The sequence below is a fragment of the Macrobrachium rosenbergii genome, chromosome 42, assembly GCF_040412425.1.
Source record: "Macrobrachium rosenbergii isolate ZJJX-2024 chromosome 42, ASM4041242v1, whole genome shotgun sequence".
Taxonomy (NCBI): domain Eukaryota; kingdom Metazoa; phylum Arthropoda; class Malacostraca; order Decapoda; family Palaemonidae; genus Macrobrachium; species Macrobrachium rosenbergii.
This window is the reverse complement of record NC_089782.1, coordinates 13,186,038-13,206,715: the sequence shown is the minus strand read 5'-3', so window position 1 is coordinate 13,206,715 and position 20,678 is coordinate 13,186,038. Positions and strand designations below refer to the sequence as shown.

General features: G+C 38.3%; 2 protein-coding genes across 3 annotated transcripts in view; one reads left to right on the top strand and one right to left on the bottom strand.

Annotated features, from left to right (window-relative positions):
- LOC136827951 (uncharacterized) overlaps positions 1-20,678 on the bottom strand; it is a 505,229-nt gene that overhangs the window by 227,035 nt on the left and 257,516 nt on the right. The gene's annotated exons all lie outside the window — the stretch shown is intronic.
- The window catches only part of LOC136827944 (long-chain-fatty-acid--CoA ligase ACSBG2-like), an 8,123-nt gene continuing 4,580 nt past the window's right edge, over positions 17,136-20,678 (top strand). The window contains exons 1-5 of one of the 2 annotated variants that reach the window (XM_067085488.1): positions 17,136-17,290; positions 17,747-17,880; positions 19,429-19,567; positions 20,058-20,255; positions 20,412-20,678. The exon at positions 20,412-20,678 is cut by the window's right edge and continues 1,021 nt beyond it. In XM_067085488.1, the coding sequence (XP_066941589.1) occupies positions 17,841-17,880; positions 19,429-19,567; positions 20,058-20,255; positions 20,412-20,678 (644 nt within the window). In that variant the 5' untranslated portion in view covers positions 17,136-17,290; positions 17,747-17,840. Of the gene's footprint in view, positions 17,393-17,746; positions 17,881-19,428; positions 19,568-20,057; positions 20,256-20,411 lie in introns of both variants that reach the window. The other variant, XM_067085487.1, reaches the window with a different exon arrangement.

Below are 20,678 nucleotides of genomic sequence, written 5' to 3'. Positions count from 1 at the left end.
CTCCTGTGTGTGCGTTGAGGCCCTCCTCTCCAGCTGGATCAGTTGGTTCGGTGTCCCGGACCATATAACCACGGACAGGATCCAGCCTTCCTGTCCGAGCTGCGGACCGCCCTGGCACGCCTGCTGGGAACCACTCACCACAGCACCACCGCCTACAACCCCGCAGCCAATGGAATGGTGGAGAGGTTCCACAGGTCCCTGAAGGCGTCCCTCATGGCTTGTTGCACTGCCGACAACTGGAAGTACCAGCTGCCCTGGGTCCTCCTCGGGCTCAGGACCGCCCTCAGATCCAACGGCGACCCGTCCACTGCAGAAAAGGCTTACGGGAGTCCCTCGTAGTCCCGGATGAACTCATCATGGAGGACTGAGACGGCCTAACAACACAGAGGCTACGTGACAGGGTTGGGAAGTTCGCCCCCAGCCGGCGGACATATACTGACAGGACATCCCCCTTCATGCCTCCCGGTCTATCCTCCGGCACTCATGTCTTCATCAGGAATGATGCCGTACGCCCACCCTTAACCAGGCCCTACAGGGGGCCTTTCCTCGTACTGGAGAGAAACAAGAAGGCATTCTGGGTGGCCATCCACGGGAAGGACAACTGGGTGTCGGTAGACTGCCTCAAGTCCGCATTCCTGGAGGAAGACGTCAGGGGCACTTCCCAAAGTCCCCGCAGGAGGTGGCGCCCCCTCAGCCCACCCCGCCCGCAAGAAAACCTTGTGAGTGCCCCCGGAAGGCTCCAGGTCCGGGCAGGAGAGCAACCCAACACTCCCATCCGCAGGGCACCGGAGAAGTCGAACACACCCCCCAGCTGGCATCAAGACAGCGCGGCCCTCTCTGCTGCCCCAGCAGATACCTGCTTTGATCAGACGTTACCTACGTCTTGGGGGGGGGGGGAGTATTGTAAAGTCCCCGTACAATGGGTTCTCTATGGTGGACCTCCCGTTTTCTACGGTGCCTTCACAGCTGACCCGAGGTCACAATTACACAATCTTATTATCATTATTGTGATTTGTATATTTATTACCTGTTCATTTGCTCTTATACATAGCATATGTGTCAGAGTATTTTTTGTGTCCAATCAGCTGTTGTTAATCATCATGTCTATATGTACCTGTCCTGTTTTGTGTAGAGAAATAGTTTTGACCTCGGGTCACTTGTCAATTTTGTATTGAAGTTGTAAGGACGGGATTGAGTTACATATTGGCTAGGTGCTGACTGGTTTATTGGTAGTTCCTTACTGAATGAATGTACAGAATCTTCGAAGATGTTATTGGCCCATGCAGGCGGAAAAGTACCGTCTACACACAGAGAAAACAAAACAGAGCTAATGTTTCGGGCATCTTTGTCAGATGGCGATTGTGAGAGACAATAAACGTACAGTGATAAAACATATATCAGTGGAAAGGCCAGGAAATTCTACATGTGGCCAATTGCATGAGATTCAGACAGATTAATGAATACAATGCAGTAGCATAATATATGTGAAATGGCGAGACGTTTGGCGTCTTCACAAAGAGAAACATACATACAGTTTGATACAGAAGATTCGGTGGAACATTATGAGTACAAGATTAGAATGCTTGCATGGCAATGCAAGTAGTGGTGATTGTACATAAATCAAGACAACAATGGTTAGGGAGAAACAGACAGAAATATTGTATGGTGGAGTTGCGTTCCTTGAGAGAGAAAACAAGATGCTCTTGTTCTGTCTTGTCCCCTCCGATGGATGACAAACACACGAACACACACGTGTGTTTGGAAGAGATGGCGTTGGTGCGACAGTCTCTTACAATACTCCCCCCACAAAGCAAGGCATTGATGTGGAAATCGTCTTGCTGACAATTGTAATTGGCTTGAAGGGCTTGGGCTAGGGGCGGGTAGGAGGCTGAAGGGCGGCGCCGGCCAGCAGGAACTTGAGGAGGACAGTAGCAGGTTGAAGGGTGACGTCGGATGATCCTTGGGTCGCCAGCTGGAGGGGGACGGCTGAAGGATGACAGCGGCTGATCCTTTGGTAGCCGGCTCGAGGGCTGAAGGATGACGGCGGCTGATCCTTTGGTAGCCAGCTCAAGGGGATGGCAGCAGGCTGAAGGATGACGTCGGCTGGTCCTTCGTTGGTCAGCTTGTCCAGTACGAGTTCAGGGGGTGGCTTCAGGTTTCCTGGAGGAGGCGTCCAGGGCTCCGGCGGTGGGGTGGGTCATCTCGGAGGGTTGGACATCTACTCAGAGCTCGGGAACGGCAGGAAGCAGCGAGGCAGCAAAGGGTCTGTGGCGCGTGGGTCGTCATCTTGGGTCGGCCGGGTCCTTTGCGTCACTCCGGGGTCACCAGTGTAAGGACGGGATTGAGTGACATACTGGCTAGGTGTTGACTGGTTTATTGGTAGTTCCTTACTGAATGAATGTACAGAATCTTCGAAGATGTTATTGGCTTGTGCGGGCGGAAAAGTAGCATCTACACACAGACAGAACAAAACAGAGGGAATGTTTCGGGCATCTGTGTCAGATGGCGATTGTGAGAGAGACAATAAGCGTACAGTGATAAAACATATATCAGTGGAAAGGCCAGGAAACTCTACATGTGGCCAATTGCATGAGATTCGAGACAGATTAATGAATACAAAGCAGTAGCATAATATACGTGAAATGGCGAGACATTTGGCATCTTCACAAACAGAAACATACATACAGTCTGATACAGAAGATTCGGTGGAACATTATGAGTACATGATTAGAATGCTTGCATGGCAATGCAAGTAGTGGTGATTGTACATAAATCAAGACAACAATGGTTAGGGAGAAACAGATGGAAATATCGTATGGTAGAGTTGCATTCCTTGAGAGAGAAAACGAGATGCTCTTGTTCTGTCTTGTCCCCTCCGATGGATGACGAACACACGTGTGTTTGGAAGAGACGGCGTCGGTGCGACGGTCTCTTACAACGTCTGCGTATACGCTGACGTCCGCACGCCACTTTATAAGAGGGTCGCTTCATCAATAAACTAGCAGTATTTGTCTTCCTGCTCTTTCTTTAGTACCTCTCACAATCCCATTAAGAAAAGCAATACTAAATACGGGCGGGCAATTGGAACTGAGGAAAAAATGGCCATTTTTCTTAAGTAAGTTTTATTTTTATTGAATTTTACAAGATAACTAAAAGATACAATTCTAAATGAATTAGCCGAGTAATCAAAGAAATAATATGAATATATATATATATATATATATATATATATATATATATATATATATATATATATATATATATGATGATTAAAAATCACAATAATATAATTGATAAATTGTATAATTATAAATTGTTTTTTTTTTTAAGACAAAAATATACAAAAAAGGGGATAAAAACGAGGGAGCTTTCGACCGTTTGCGCAACGGTCCTCTTCTATATATATATATATATTCATGAAACTACAAATGTCACTTAATATCCAATTCACGCTACATCATCATCAACAGCTGCATCATCCTCTGAAGAGAGGGCATGAAGGGGCAGCACTACTAACAGGCAGGGGATAAGAATGGAAGATTGCAGGAGAAAAGATACAAAAGGATTTGGGGACATAATCAGGGCATATTTCCCCTATAAAAGATCCTTCCACTGCAGTGAAGGCCAACCAGCATTCTCCTTGCACGGCAATGCCTTCCCTCTATAAAAAGATCTGCTGTTGCAGAAAAAATGATCCTCTCATAAGGAACCTATGCACCATGCAACTGCACTGGTCATGTTTTTTCTCCATAACAGGAAAAAACAAGAATAAATACACTACGAAAAGCAATGCATAAAGATGATCTTGCAAGCTAATCATCCATATTCAACAAGCACACAATGGGAAGACAACCAGTGCAGCATGTCTGCTCTTTATGGGAGCTAAAGGAAAAGTGAATGGAGACAGGCGTGTGCAGGGCACTCCCCTGCTCACCCCCATAAACAACATTGTTACCAAGTTCAACAACCGCTCAAGCATGCGCTGAAGAATTTTTTATATGAAAGGTAGTTTTATATTTCTGTAGAACTTATAAGCATTTCACCTGACGAAAAATGAAGAGCCCAAAGATCACGACAGCAAATGTCTCAGATGAGGAAATCAAATAACATATATGAAAGATAAAAAAATGACAAATTCAACAATAATTTGTATTTTTCCTAACATACAAACCCACAACATCATGTGATAGGAGTATCCTTAGGTGCCCATGTGCAGACGGCTATGGTAGACTTGCTTTTATAGAGTAGCACTAGCTATAAAGAGGCTCACAGGACCAGCATCCCCCAATTTGTGAATAGCCGGAGAGAACCGTGATATTTCGCCCAAGTTCGATGATTAGAGAGAGATCGGGAAAGAGGGGAGGCATGAGGTGGGAAATTAAACTCCCATGATGTTGTGGGTTTGTATGTTAGGAAAAATACAAATTACTGTTGAAATTGTCATTTGTTCCGACACTGATACAAACCCACAACATCATGTGATAGAAGACTTATAATGTGAAGGGAGTAAGATTTCCCAATAAAACAAAAGAGGCAATCAACAGTGACCAACACCAACAACAAAACATTTAGAACAATAATACTCACTCTTTAAAGTGATGTGATGTAACCTGAGAGCTCTACGTTCAAACGGAGCCAGATGGTCCTATCCCGTGAGCACTACAGTACATGCCAGACCAGGTGGTGTTACGGAGAAGGACCGCTCAACGTAGTTCGAACGAAGCTAAAAAACATCATATCCCTCACACCACTTGTTGAGCCGCCACCACTGGGATTAAGGAGAACGTGTCCAGTGATTTATGCGTGACATCTTTCAAATAAAAAGACGTGAAGGTGGTTTGTCTATTCCAAACTCCAGCGCGGAGGATCTGTCCCACCACAAAGTTCTTCCGAAAGGCAACTGAAGGGCCAATACTCCTAATGTCATGGGCCCCAATGTGTGTCGGGATGGTAGATAAATCTTGTTCAAAACTGTAAGCTCTGTTTACGACTTGTCTCAGCCAGAAGGAGATCGTGTTCCTTGAAATCTCTTTCTTAATACGACCCGTGCTAACGAAAAGTCTACGTTTCACTAGTCTGAGGTAGGATGGATGGTTGGATGGATGTATAATGTGTAGGGCAAAAGCAATGGCACTGGAGCCAAGAAGGCCATTCAGTGGCATAAAGAAAAGAAAATAAATTATGTTAAGGTAAATGAATTTATGAATTAGTGAAGGAAATTAATATATATAATGAAGCGATGTGACCAGTAAATAAAATAAAGATATGAAGTTTAATGAATGATGCGATATATATATATATATATATATATATATATATATATATATATATATATATATATATATATATATATATATATATATATATAAATTTAATGTCATTAAAATTTATATGATAATATATATATATAAAAAATTAAATTTATCGTTAAAATTTTTTATGAAATATTGAAAAAGAGAATATCATTAAATATCTGCTTCAATCTCCCAAAATATCTGCTTCATCTCCCAAAATATCCGAGAGGGATTTACCCTGCAAATATCCTTCTCTTTGGTCAAAATATCTGGGGCAGACCACCAGAATGTGCTCCACTGTTAGTGTCTTGTCACAGTATGCATACTCTGGAGGGCTGTTTCCTTCTAAAATAAACTGATGGGTTAAACGAGTGTGCTCAAACCTTAATCTGGTTAAAATAACCTCTATTCGTCTGTCAAACTGGAATGACGAAGACCAGGGAAGTATATTATCTCTAATATTTCTATATTTTTTATTACTGGCAAGAAGAGGAGAAGTCCACCTTTCTTGCCATTTACTTAAAACATAAGATCTAATAAGACATTTTAGGTCAGTACGAGGCACTTTTCTGAAGGTGGTTCTGATAAAATGCTAGCAGCTTTCGCCTCCTGTCTGCGATCTCGTTTCCGCGAATCCCCACTTGAGAAGGGACCCAACAGAGAGAGACTGATTTACGCCGACAATAGATACGAAAAAGTCACTCCTGAAATTTTTGAATTAATGGATGAAAGCTATTAAATTTTTTAATAGCTTCTAAAGTGCTTTTAGAATCTGAGTATATGAAAATTAGTGTCACTGCTTTGAAAAACTAAATCTAGGGCAGAGACTACAGCTGTTAATTAGGTAGTAAATATTGATGCAGAGTCAGGTAATTTAGCTGTACCACCAAGGATAACAGCGTGACCAACACCACTATCTGACTTTGATCCATCTGTATAGATCTTTATATGATTAGCATGGGTGACGTCGTGCTCTAAAAATTTACCACTAATCTCTTCTCCAGTGCAGTCCTTTTTGTTAAACAATTTCTTACACACTAATGCTTCTGGAATAAGCCATGGAGGATTTACAGGATGTTCTACTTCCAGGACTTTCTGGGATTTAAGATGATTATTCCTTACATCCTCATTCAGTCGAATATGGAACAGTTTAGCAGCTCTTGCAAAAGAAAAACTTCGAGAGTTTGTTTCCTTTAGTACTTGAAAGGAGGAATTTTTGGGAGCACTTTTCATTCTAGCTACGTATCGCGACACTAGCTCTTGCCCTCTTAGATCAAAGGGAAAATGATCTGTATCTACGTATATGCTTTCAAAAGGCGAAGTTCTAAAAGCCCATAAGCTTATTCTCAACCCCATGTTGTGTGCAACATCCAGTTCCTTTAGACTGATTTTACAAGCTGAGGAATAAATTTGACAGCCATAGTCTGGCTTAGATCGACACGAGAGTCATACAGCCTCAGAAGGGATTTCTTATCAGCACCCCAACTAATCCAGATACAACCTTTAAAATATTCAAAGATTGTTTAACATTAATCTTTAGGGCATTTATGTGGCTGGCCTATGTTGATTTATGGTCAATAGTCATCCCCAGAAATTTACTTCATCTTCGTAAGGAAGGATGGACCCTTTTAGACTAAGTGTGGGAGCCTCCTCCACACGCCGGCACCCGGTAAATCTTACTGCAACTGTTTTGGAAGAGGAGAATTTGAAACCATTCTCATCAGCCCACTTAGTAATAGCATTACTAGACCTTTGCAAATGTTTACACAAAGAAAAGAATCATATCATGTGCAGTATATTGCAAGGCCATCGACAAAAAGCGAGCATTTAACAGGGGGCAAAATTTTTTCAACCACACTATTTATTGTTCCTTGGGGAACTCCCTCCTGTATAAAAGGTTGGGAGAGGGAGTTTCCCACTCTTACCTGTCTGTTAAAAAGGAATATATAAACCTGATCATTCTTCCACATACGCCCATCTTGTGCAATTGTTTCATGATGCCAATTGTCCAGGTAGTGTCATATGCTTTCTTTAAGTAAAAAAATTGCTTGACGAATCCTTGCTGGATTTGGTTGATCAGCCTCAGCAAGGTGGAGCGGTTTTTCCTAAAACCAAATTGAAATGGCGATATTAATTCGTTGGTTTCCAGATGCCACACTAGTCTAGTATTTATCATTTTCTCCACCAGCTTACACACACAGCTGGTAAGAGCTACTGGTCTATAGCTGGTGGCTTGGGAAGCATCTTTATCAGGCTTTTTAATAGGAACAATTATGGATATTTTCCAGTCCTTGGGCAAAATTCCTGTTTCCCATATTTTGTTTATAACCTTTTAATTCATTTTAATTTAAGTTCATTTTAAGCCCTATTACAGTGCTTATTTCTAGGAAAATAAAGCTGCAAGGATTTTTTGAGGGGTAAGTAAGATAGCCAGAGACCACTGAGCTGATTAACAGCTCTCCTAGGGCTTTACACTTATTTTACGTGGCTAAGAACCAATTGGTTATTTAATGGAATCCGAAAAATAAAGAAATGAATTTCTATCACCAGAAATAAATTCCTCTAACTCTTCATCAGGAATTTCGAATGACGGTCTGAAGCCTCAACCAACTCGGCCAACAAAGGGCCCATCATTGCAATAAGAAGTAATATTGTTGTTAGAGAAGTTGGACAGCAAGACTCAAGGCTGCAGGAATTAAAATAAAGTACAAGGCTAAAAGGTGGGTAAACCTAGGGGCGGAAGAGACTTTGCTGACACCATTTAGTAATGCCTACAGTACACCATATGAAGTACACCGACGGCACTAACCCCTACGGGAAGATTTGAAATATGAGAGTAGGTGAAGAGGCTGTAAATAAGCTACCGAGTAAGAGTTTCAGTGTTTATGTCAGATACCTTGTGATACAAGATTCAGATGCCAGAAATTTGGGTATAAGCAGGGCGAAAGTACTGATGAAGTTTGAGAGACAAGGTGTGGAAAAGACCACAGGTCATTAAGTTAAAAGGTTTGAATTCAGGCGAGATAATGCCTACATTACAAGGGTTCGCGCATAACTGACTGGAATGGACTCAGATCTTGCCTGAAGGGCAAGGAAGAAAAACCTTGAATATGAGTTACGATTAGCATCTGCTAACCCTAAATGCCATAACTGATTATAATAACAATCTTAAGTGCCCCAACATATTCATGGTTCATGGACACATATAAGACTTAAACTATAACTGGACATGAAAGACTGCACCAACGAAACAGGAAAATTAATAGGGTGGAAAGATGCGTAGTTTTTACAAAAGGATGGGTGAAGATGACTCAGCAGTAACGTGTCCAGCAAGCGAAACCAAAAACATTGACATACCTGAGAGCGTAAGACAGGGAACATTACATGGGCCGCAACTATGGGGTATAGTAAGAAAGTGATGGAAATTTGCAGAAAGAATGTAACACTGATAAAAGTTATAGAAACAGGCGACTCCCTAATATTTGTAGACGATGCTCTCCACCAACCGTAAAGGAAAAGAAACTGATGTCGGCAACGCTGCAGCCTACAGAACAGTTCATGTCATCTAGTACTTAGCCCAGCAAATCAGCAGTGCTCATAACAGATAAAAGAATAAAGAAGAAATTAATTCACATACACACAGAATTGGAAAACAGTTCAATAAGTACTATAAGAAAATACACGTGTAAACGAGAAAGGTACACAGAAAATGGCTCAGAGGAAAAGAGTAATTAGAAGAGAAATCAACAAGTTGTGTAAATGTTAAGAGAAACTAGAAATTGCGGGGGCGTTAAGAAAGTGGGAGATTGCAAACAATATGTCCATCATTACTCGCTGCGCTACACACAAGGCTTGAATAACACCACTGAAAAAAAAACACGAATGAATTAGAGAAAATGCAGCATAGGTTCTTCCAAGCAATGTATGAATAACACAAGTTGGAGGCGATGATGATAATGATTCGTATTACGATAAACCCATCTGACTTAAACGAGCACACAATAAACTCATTTACAGTATCCGACACTTCACATAACTTTAATACTTGGGAATTTTTATTTATTTATTTTTTTTTTGGAGACGTGGATGGACACAGGCGGGATAAAAATTGGATTTATGAGCATCAGGGTGGTTCGGTCCTGCCAGCGATTGCCTGTTGGGGTTCCGTATTAGGGCTTATTGTTTAAATTCTTTCATTCTCTTACTCTGAAAAGATGCAAGTTCCTGGTACAAATGTCGCTTAATATCCAATTCACGCTACTTCGGGAATATCCCCAATGGGGAATTAACGTCAAAGGGGAATTTTTTTGAAAGTGATATATGGATCGGAACGGGTCTCGAAGTAGCGTGAATTGGATATGAAGCGACTTTTGTAGCTTCATGAATATATATAAAAATCACGGTGTGATAAAAATTTCATGTATATATATACACATGCGTGTACAAACATACGCGCGCGCACACGCACAAACACACACACATATATATATATATATATATATATATATATGTGCCTGTGCCTGTGTGTGTGTGTGTTGATGTGTGTGTTTCAGTAAATGAAATAACAGAGAAATGAATTAAAAACTTAATTGTGTGTGATTTCGGCACCGTTGTCTCATATGTACGGACTTCAAAACTACATGATTCATCTTTGTTCCGGGTCAATAATTAGCTCTGATGTTTCTGTTTCGTAAAGTTTATATGAAAATATCTTGCTGATATCCCTAGTGAATCATTCCATAATATGTGCAACAGTGCTAATCTATTGACGACATAATTTGTTTCGGGTCGGGAAACGAAAATGAAAGTATTTTCTTTGATAGATTAAATGAACTGATGTTATCGACATATCTGCTGTGAAGAGGGAAGATAACTGGAGTTCACCCTCTTGAGATTGACCTGTACGTTGGGGCAATAATGGGTTTAAACTTAATGTATACAGAAAACCCAACAATATTTCTGCCTGTGTACATTTTTATTCTGGCCCCGGCACTAAAGTTAAAAGATCAACATTTCCACCTATGTTTTAAGAACACTACGTACTGTATGTGTCCATAAATGTATTGTTGATAAATTAACTGTACCCTACAGGGGGACAATCAGTGCACATCACGTGGTGCACTGTAGGCATTACTTAATGGTCTTTGCAGCGTCCCTTCGGCCCATAGCTGCAACCTCTTTCGTTCCTTTTACTGTACCTTCGTTCTTATTCATTCTTCCATCTGACTTTCAACACTCTATAAAAATTGTTTCATAGTGCAACTTAGAGGTTTTCCTCTTGTTTCACCATTCAAGCCTTCATAATGTCAATTTCCCTTTCAGTGCTGAATGACCACATAGGTCCAAGCGCTTTGCCTCTGGCCTAAATTGTATATTCTATTACCTAAAAATAGGCTGCTTAGGAGCGTAGGCAGGACTTCATAGTAATCAGAGACAAAACACAGGCACACAAAAAACAGTCCTCTATTGCAGCAACGTAACAGCGTTAAAGGTATTTCCCATTCACTTAAAATTCTTAGTGTAATGAGGCATTTAAGAACAATAATTCAGTAAAAGAACACTTCTACAGGACTCTCCTGACAATATCAAAGGATGTGTATACTTCAAATCCTCTGTAATTCATGTGACAAATTCTGTATTGGTCAAACCGGAACAGTGATTTGGACAGCACAGCATTTCATATTCACAAGATAACAGCGCCTTTTTTCATGTTGGAGATAAAATCATGCTATTCATCGGGCTGGTTGCTTTTAATAATAAGTTGGAAAAAATATGAGTCTTGTTTTACAAAAGAAGGTTTTGATTAGAATATGAATATCAGCCAGGAATGTATAGAAATGAACCAGTTATTTAAAAATAAACATAAAAAACGTATTTAATTTAAGGGATACACGTTTTCTGATCCAGATGAAAAGATAACGATATGTTCGTTATTTTTCATTTAGAAATAATCCAGGCCAAGTTTCCATCCAAAAACGAGATGTGCAAGTAGCACACTCATTCGCTATCTGAGAGGTGAACAACTCCAAAAACCCTATCCTACTGTTGACAGCTTTTAACTATCTGTATGTTCTTTTGTGCTTTGCTTTCATACTAGCATGTATAGTGTATATTTCTGCTACCGTGCCAGTTCTTTTGAAAATGATTGTGTAAGACAAAACCAGCCAGGATTCATATGGTCTGTCTCATTTCTTTATGGTGGTACTTCGCATTCAATCAACATGTGTTCCAGTGAGTGTATGTATGTATGTGTGTGTGTGTGTGTTTGTGTGTGTGTGTGTGTGTGTGTGTGTGTGTGTATATATATATGTATATATATGTATGTATGTATGTATGTATGTGTATATATATATATATACATATTGTTATATATATATATATATATATATATATATATATATATATATATATATATATATTATGAGTATATTGTTAGAGTTAAGAGTTAAATTGGATTTTAAATGTAATTTGCCTTAGGGTCAACACCTAGAGCTCAGAATGTAAGCAATAAAGGTTGCCTTTCAAACCAGTCAGGTAACTTTAAATTGAGATTATTTACAAGCTAAACAGTCAGAAAATTAATATGAAATGGCTGACTGAGCAGCAAACAAGGCACATGCAATGTGCGATAAAAGTAATACTATACGTAGCAAATAAATGAATCTGAGAAGGCCTACAGCCCTGAAAGAGTTGGACAAGCAAATGAAAACCACTGCTGTTGAGACTGGCTGACAAATAATAGTGATTTTAGCACAACATGCCCCTGGACCGCTGGTGGTCAGAAGAGTCTTGCAAGTAGCAAGATGGCAGTTAAACATCTAAGGCTATTCGGTTCACAAGGGCAGGGCAGAAAACTTGAAGAGCCAGATAACAGGATTCTGGAGAAGAAATCCTGGTTAGCATTCAGAAACGTTGACTTTCTCTCGCATGAAATTACTTATTCATGATGGAAGAAATTATCAATTAGATTTAATTAGCACATGGTAACACTATGGTGGGAATGCTCTAATTATCATCAAAAAACAAACTTAATTTAAGCTTGGAACACGTCATGAGGGCAAATGTGTGTGCTAGGCTGTGGGAAACAACGGGGCTTTGTTTTGGGAGAATGGAAAGTTGGAAATACGGAAAATGGAGAGAAATTCATGAGAAGGGTGTTACTTGCAACTTCAAGACGTACCTGATTGCATTTGTGCATGGAGCTCGCTTGCAAAAGATGAATTCTGGCCGCAGAAGTCCCTAATGTGGCCAGTGCAACAGGGAGAACAGCACCAGCTTAGCACTGTGGAGGTCTATAGCGTAGTGACGAGAGAGGTCACTGAGGCATCACATTTGATTTCTAGGGATGGGCACAGGACATCGGTAGACTTGGAAGGAGCAATAACAACCAGTACAAAGGTTGAAGGGAAATAGGTCTTATAGTTAAGACTAACCAAGGGTCAGCATAGCAGCCTAATTACTGTCCTGACTGGTCCTTCTTCCCTAACGGCTTTCTGCACCCCAAAATCATACGATATTGGGTTAAGACATCTACATTTGTCCCCCCGTGGGGTCTCCTCCAGCCGCCATGAAATTTGATTTCTAGCTAACAGACTGGAGGGACGAATTTTCTACATACGTGAGAATATATATAAGAAAGTTTAAACCGTTAATTAAATCTGCATTTATATATATACATATTTATATATACACACACACACACACACACACACATATATATATATATATATATATATATATATATACATATACTGTATATATATATATAAATGATGCAGATTTAATTAACGGTTTAAACTTTCTTGTATTACAACTGAAGGGCGAGTACGTTTGGGGAAGCATGTTAATAGGGGCTCCTGCTAAAGCCGAAAGAAAAAGAAACGAAAATATTTTTTAATCCGTGAAAAAATTACTGGAATTTCTTATGAATAAAAAATCTCTGTTGACATGCAATGTCCTTAAACAAATGCAAAATGAAATGACAACTGATGGTCTGAATGAAACGGAAACAGGGACATAAATTCTCTATAAAGAGGGATGGCAGCAATATGTGCATGAGAGAGAGAGAGAGAGAGAGAGAGAGAGAGAGAGAGAGAGAGAGAGAGAGAGAGAGAGAGAGAGAGAGAGAGAGGATGACTGTTGTTAAGTGATCAAAATAATTTGCAGTTGGACTGTTACCGACGTTAATCGTTAAGATAAATTTTGGGAGAAAATCTAGTGGCATATCCCTAGAGTGGTGCACACGGCAAACCCAGCGAACATATTCTCTTCGTATTTTGCTTCCTCCTTAAAAGTTGACTTTCTAATTCAGGATGGAAGTGCAACAAGCAGCAACGTCCCTATCAGTTCAGATTACTGTAAAATGAACTTGATAGCACACGTCCTGTCCAGAATTGGAGATAAAATAATAAGCGAAGTAGTATGATAAGGCTGAACTATGGCACACTGGATGAGATCACAGAAAGACAAGGCTTACATAACTACATGAATAAAAGTACCAACACATAAGAGAATATTTAGATTGAATGTGTGTGTGTATATATATATATATATATATATATATATATATATATATATATATATATATATATATATATATATATATATATATATATATATATATATATATATACATATATATATATATATATATATACACATATATACATATATATACATATATATATGTGTGTTTATATATATATATATATATATATATATATACAGATATATATTTATACACATATATAAACACACACTATATGTATATACATACATACAAACATCAAAAAGGAAAATGATAGGCAGAAGTTCAGTACGAAGCGCTTTCACGTTTATTAACGCATCGTCTGGGTGCAAATGAAACAGATGAAAAGGTTACAAAGTAAACAAAAAGAACAAGAATACCAGATGGTCAGTTGTCAAAGGGTAATAAACAAAAAGATAATCCAGGATAATCCGGGATCAAGCGGTCACAAACTAAAACCACAGACCAAACTACAAGAGGCACGGAAGTTTAGTCTTACAAAATCCAAAAACATGTATAAAACTGAATACTAGATGGTTAATTGCCAAGGGGTAATAAATAAAAGGAGTAATGCAGGAGAGTCCGGGATCACGCGGTCACAAACTAAAACCATATACTTAACCATAAGAGATACGGAATCTTACCCATTCAAATTGCAGAAACATGTATAAAACTGAATACTAAATTTGCTTATATTTATCAACTACTTTTTTAACTATGAAGGCATCAAGTTTAAACAAACCAAGGCTTAAATTTAGAACACTTTCATTATTTGACTTTATAAAACAAGATTCAATGATATTCCTTTTAACAGTGTCATTGCACGGGACTGAAGATCTTGCTTCACTCCAGTTAATACGATGATCTAAATCTCTCATATGTACGAATAATGCATTCGATATTTGGCCAGTTCTCACAGAATATTGGTGTTGTTTGATTCGTTGTGTAAGTGATTTTCCAGTTTGTCCATAATATATTTTATCACACTTTTTACAAGGAATTTCATAGATGCAGCCAGAAACATCTTTAGGAGAATTTTTTATTACTAAACTCTTAACATTAAAATTACTGAAAACAACATTCATGTTGAAAAGCTTTAAAATTCTATGAATTTGTAAAAACCTTTCATCATACGGCAATTTGAGAATATTATGCTTGTTGAATTCAAGTTTGTTATTAGTTAAATAAAATTTTTTCCTGGCTCTTTTCCATGCTACATCTACAAGGGTCCTTGGGTATTTAAGTTTCAAAGCAGTATCATAAATAGTTTGATCTCAGCATCAATGAACTGAGGGCTACAAACACGTAAAGTCCTTAAGAACATTCCAGAAAAGACAGAGAATTTAACATTTTGATGATGACTGGCATAATATTGAACAAAAGAGGCAATGTTAGCTGATTTTCGAAAGACTGAAAAGGTGAAATTTCTATCATGTCAATGGACAGTTACATCAAGAAAATTCAAATTACAATTTCTTTCTTTCTCTTCGGTAAATTTTATAGATGGGACTAAATTATTTAGCTTAACCAGAAATTCCTGGAGATTTTTGTGAACTGGCCAGATACAGAAAATATCATCCACATACCTATACCATATAACTTTTCGGGGCAAAATTCTTGGTAAGAATTTTGTCTAAAAAAATTTCATGTAAATATTGTTAAGGACAGGAGATAAGGGATTACCCTTAGCCATGCCGAACTTTTGTACAAAAAATTCCCCATTAAAACAAAATTTACTATCTTTGGTACACAACCCTATAAGATTAGTGAGGTTTGCTACAGTTAAAGGAATATCATAACTTTCTAATTCTTCCTCTAAAAATTCCAGTAAATCATCTACAGGCACTTTTGTAAATAAAGATATATAAAAATAACCATAGTAAAATCAAATTTCAAATTCAAACTATTCATTTTGTCTATAAAGTCAACATTAATTTTTACATTCGTATTAGAAATGTTTCCTACCAAAGGTGTAAGAACTTTTACAAGCCATTTGGATAAATTATACGAAACTGAGCCTGCTGAACTAATGATTGGTTTAATAGGGTTACTGATTTTTTCTGTCTTGACTAAACCGTAGAGATGTGGTAGGGGAGCACTGATTAGAAAACTGTTTAATTAAATGGTCAGAGCCCTTTAAAATGGACTTAATTTGTTTGCTAATATGAGAGTTCACAGTCTGTGTAGGATCTGACCTCAGTTTCGTGTAAGTTTCACTATCATTTAATAATGCCATTATGTTCCCGGAAGATTTCTCCATGCATACAAAACCTTAGAAAAGACGAAACATTGCAAGTAACAAAGGCTGATAAGTCTAATGCAGTGGTAATAATGAATAAAAGTGACTATGTAAATAAAATAACGGCATTATTGAATGATAATGAAACTTACACGAAACTGAGGTCAGGTCCTACACAGACAGTTAACTCTCATTTTAGCAAACAAATTAAATCCATGTATACATATACGTACATATATAGACAATGGGTGAAGCGACAATTTCACGATCAGCTGAAGTAAGATAACAGAAGATAAAAACACAAATGATGAAAATTGCCGTATTTGAAAGAATTTTTCTCAAAGTAAATAACTCGAGAACGGTCTTAGTACATGTATGTTAAATGTTATATGCAGTGTACAAGAAGATATTTCTGTTTTACAGTCCAGAACAAAATGTTTAAGTGTTCATCTGGATCATACCGAAGTGACCCCTTACATACAAACATACAAGAAAGCTTCAAGGAAAAGAGCACTATTTATGAAAATATAGGAAAAGCAGAGGAAGTAGAATAACAAATAGATAACTACCGCTTATTTCCTTTAGCAAACTGATATATGCATACATGAACCACAATGTAACTCAGAAGGATTCATGTTATTTTAATCAAAATAGTATTGAAACAGCCTTTCTTAATCTTCCGGGTTGATGATATACAGTAGCAAAGCAACAACAATCAGTAACTCTCGGCACGCCGGCATTTTTTCTCCCTTTAAATAGTGGAATAGTTTGATTTAGATATCATGTATAGTTACTTAGAAGAATCATATAAATTTAGTTTTGAAAAATGTACGCATCAATAATAAAAAACAAATATGAAACAAAAAACCAAATCTCTAAACCCGATGATTAAAAAAAAAACACACACACACATTCAGCTCTTTTGAACCAATTAACCTGACCTGAAATATAATAATCTAGTCGTCTTGGGGCAACGAAAAGAGCTAAATGCGATAAAGTGGTTATCTTTTATCTCCTTTGCCGATAACGTACAGGATATCAACAATTCTGTGATAACACAAATGTTGAGAGCGATATCAGTTTATGCTCGTACGTTAGGGCGCCAAGAACACGGGCATTGGTTCAATGTTCATGTTCGATAAGTTGTGAATCACACTGTGGAAGCAGCTTCTGTGGGAAAACCGAAAGTCAAGAGGTTACTTGATCTAAAGCTTGTGTTCAGGAAACGAGGTATTTCAGTAGGATCTACTGTAATTTCGGGATGTGTTACGTCTTGGGATAAGTGTCGTACTGCAATACAGCAATATCTCGTTTGGGAAGATGTGGGAAAGTGTAAGCAGATTTTCTTGTTTTTTCGAGTCATTTACGATTCTTCAAAACACTGAAAGACATGAAGAGCATGATCTTGCTGCTCTCAATGGAAAACCGTTACAGAAATGTATTTCCTTGTAGCTGGCAGTAAGATAGCTGCTTCTTCTGAAAGAAGAAGCGGATGATTTAATATTGTTAAACATTAAATCATCCAATTTTCTTCATCATTTTCACATCGGTGATGCACAGCAGTTTATTCTGAATCCACTATTTAAGCATTAGATGTTGTGAAAGTTTTTTTCACATTTACAGAATATTAATAAAATAGCCAAGATTTATCATTAAAAATTCTTTTTCTTTGCAATTTGCTTTTAGGTTCTCTTTGGTATGAGGCCACAAACCCAGGTGGCTATTTAAACTAAAATAGCAGTTTCTGAAGTCTTTTCCTGCAAGCAAATACACATCAAGAATGGCCGAGTCTGGACAGGACCAAACAAAATACTTGAAAGGTAAGAGTGAAATTATAATACTGAGAAAAGGTTTTCAAATTCCCTCCTGATGAACCTCCTCTTTGAGCAAACTGAGTGTAATTGATGATAATTACTCTTAGTAATTGTCATCACATTCTTGTATTCATACTGCCAAAACTAACGGTAATAAAGGAAATGGTAGAGACAGAATTTCCGGATCACAGAGATGCTGCGTACTGTTCTGAAGTCCAGACCAAGGTACTTTCATTATGCATACTTTAATATAGGTCAGTGGTCAGAAAGGCTGTCCCCGAGCTGAATGAAGGCAAACGGTACTACAAAATTCATTATACTTCGATTACCGTCTAGTAAATAAAAAAGAAAGACCACTAAAGCATTGTTTAGCTTTAATCTAACCCACGTGAATCAACCTCGAAATATACTGGTGAATCTGTCAAAAGTTTATTACATGTGCAATGTTTGTAAGACTCTGGAAATCATATTTATTAGCTTATGAGTGTGGCCTTATTTACTTGTAGAAAGTCACTGGCTAAATTTTCACTGTAACTTACTGTTTTTCTCCTACAACGATGCAGGCTGCGAGTAATTTCGTCTCTGCGAGTAGTTTCGTCGGTGTAACTAACAACTTTATTACTCCTCTCTGGATTGCTTAGGTCATCCTATGCATTTTGGCTTATATCTATAAGTTCCGTCTCTCCTGACGACTATAGTATGTTTTCCGATCCCATTTATAATTTTTTTTAATCCTTTAAGTACGCAACTTGCAAGGGCTTTCCTCGAACAAGGCCTTCGAATCTCTACATCTAAGGCAACTGGAACATGTTCCCCATACAACTGACGCACCTCTCCTCTCTCGAAACGATGTTCACTACACTCTGCGTATAGGAACAAGGCAACTTCCCACCACTATGTCGTGGAATAACTTTGATTACTCCATGTGAAGTGGACATTTTCAATGGTGGAGAGCTCCACTCTTCCAGCTCTGTCACCCGAGTGCTGCGTCGTTGCAGTTCTGCCACCAAGGTTTGGGTCGTCCACGCAGAGGCACTGTCTAAGGGTGCCAGATGATGTAATGATCTCTTGTTGTTTATGGCTGAGGTGATTTCCTGAGAGACCGAGGGCGAACGAATTTGGGTGGTTGATCACAGGGAAATTAAAGTGTGGAGAATAGGAAGTGGGGTGGAGCTGTCCTTCCTTTTAAACCCTCTTTAATATCTGAAGATACGATTGGCTATCAAACCTAAGTCTATAGCTTAATCTATAGACCTTGTGTGAGACATAAGGTATAAGAGAGGAATATACGAGTTCCATGGTGTTATACTGAATTGAAGAACAGTATTTAAATAAGTTTTAAATATATATAAAAAGTGTAAAATTTGAAAATAATGTGAAAATAGGCCATCTTAAGTTACTTAAAAAATAGAAGAAAATCTGGTAAGTATAATTAAGAGAAGTTTTAATTGAAATAAAGATTTGTCACAATATGAATGATTTCACCTTACAATGTCAGAGACAATTCACATTCAGCAATAAGAATAATAACAATACCTTTCACAATTCAAACAGGGCCCGATCAAATCATTCCATCGGATGTCCTGAAGACATGGGAACCAATGGGGGCTGTGAAGCTAAAAATGACAAAAAGTGGAGTAGATGCTAATCCACCAATCTCTGTGCCTAGTCTTTTGAGGAGAGCAGCTGATAAGTGAGTGAGCCTTCCCAGTTGAGAGCACAGTCAAGAAAAAAGTATTTGGAATATAGTTTTTGTTTAGTTACTTTTGGGAACAAATCTATGACAATGAAAAATTCATATGACATCTTTTATCTTCTTTGTAAATATATCTGCTTGAAAACTATATCCTTTAGTATTATTCATGGTAATAAACACATTACCATAATTTACCTGTAACTATGAACTGCCAGTTATTAACAGTAAAAACTGCAAATGTTATCAGATTATGGTCATGGTAATCCTGCCGTTGTAAAGCGATATCAAGAATAGCAGTTGCCATTGCTTTGAACAATGATAACAGCTTTTAACTATTTTTAGGAGCTGTGGTATTTATCACTGAAAGTGAATGAAATAATATAGTCCTTTTACTGGGACGGTGTATTAACGCATAATATTGCAACCATTACTGTCTTTCAGCAGATTCTTTGGTTTGGCACAACGATTGATCTCTTGATGTTTTTAGGTTTCCTGATGTTAAAGCTCTTTGTGTGAAGAGGGATGGAGCCTGGAAGTCTATAACATACCGGGAATATTTTGCTAAAGTTTGTACCTTGGCTAAAGCCTTCATCAAACTAGGCCTAGAGCGATTCCATGGGGTGTGCATTCTTGGCTTCAATTCCCCTGAATGGTTCATTTCTGACCTTGCTGCCATATTTGCAGGGTAGGTACTTCTGATAATGATTGGTCATCCATTATTATTCCTTGCTATAATCTGTAAAACTTTTAAAAATGATATATTTAATAGACACTGTTCGTTAAATTATGGAACACCGTTCAGCCTGAATCAGAAATTAATTAAACTCCTTCCTTTTCTCAGAGGATTTGCCTGTGGGATCTACACAACGAATTCTCCAGAAGCATGTGAACATTGTGCAATAAGTAGTAGAGCACAAATATTCGTTGTTGAGAACCAAAAGCAACTGGACAAAGTCTTAGAGATTCGTGAACGCTTGCCTGACCTGAAAGCGATCATCCAGTACATTGGGAAACCAACATCAGCGGGAGTCTTGAGCTGGGATGATGTCATGGCTCTAGGGGAAAAAGAACCAGAGGAGCAACTTGACTACAGACTTAGCTGCATTGC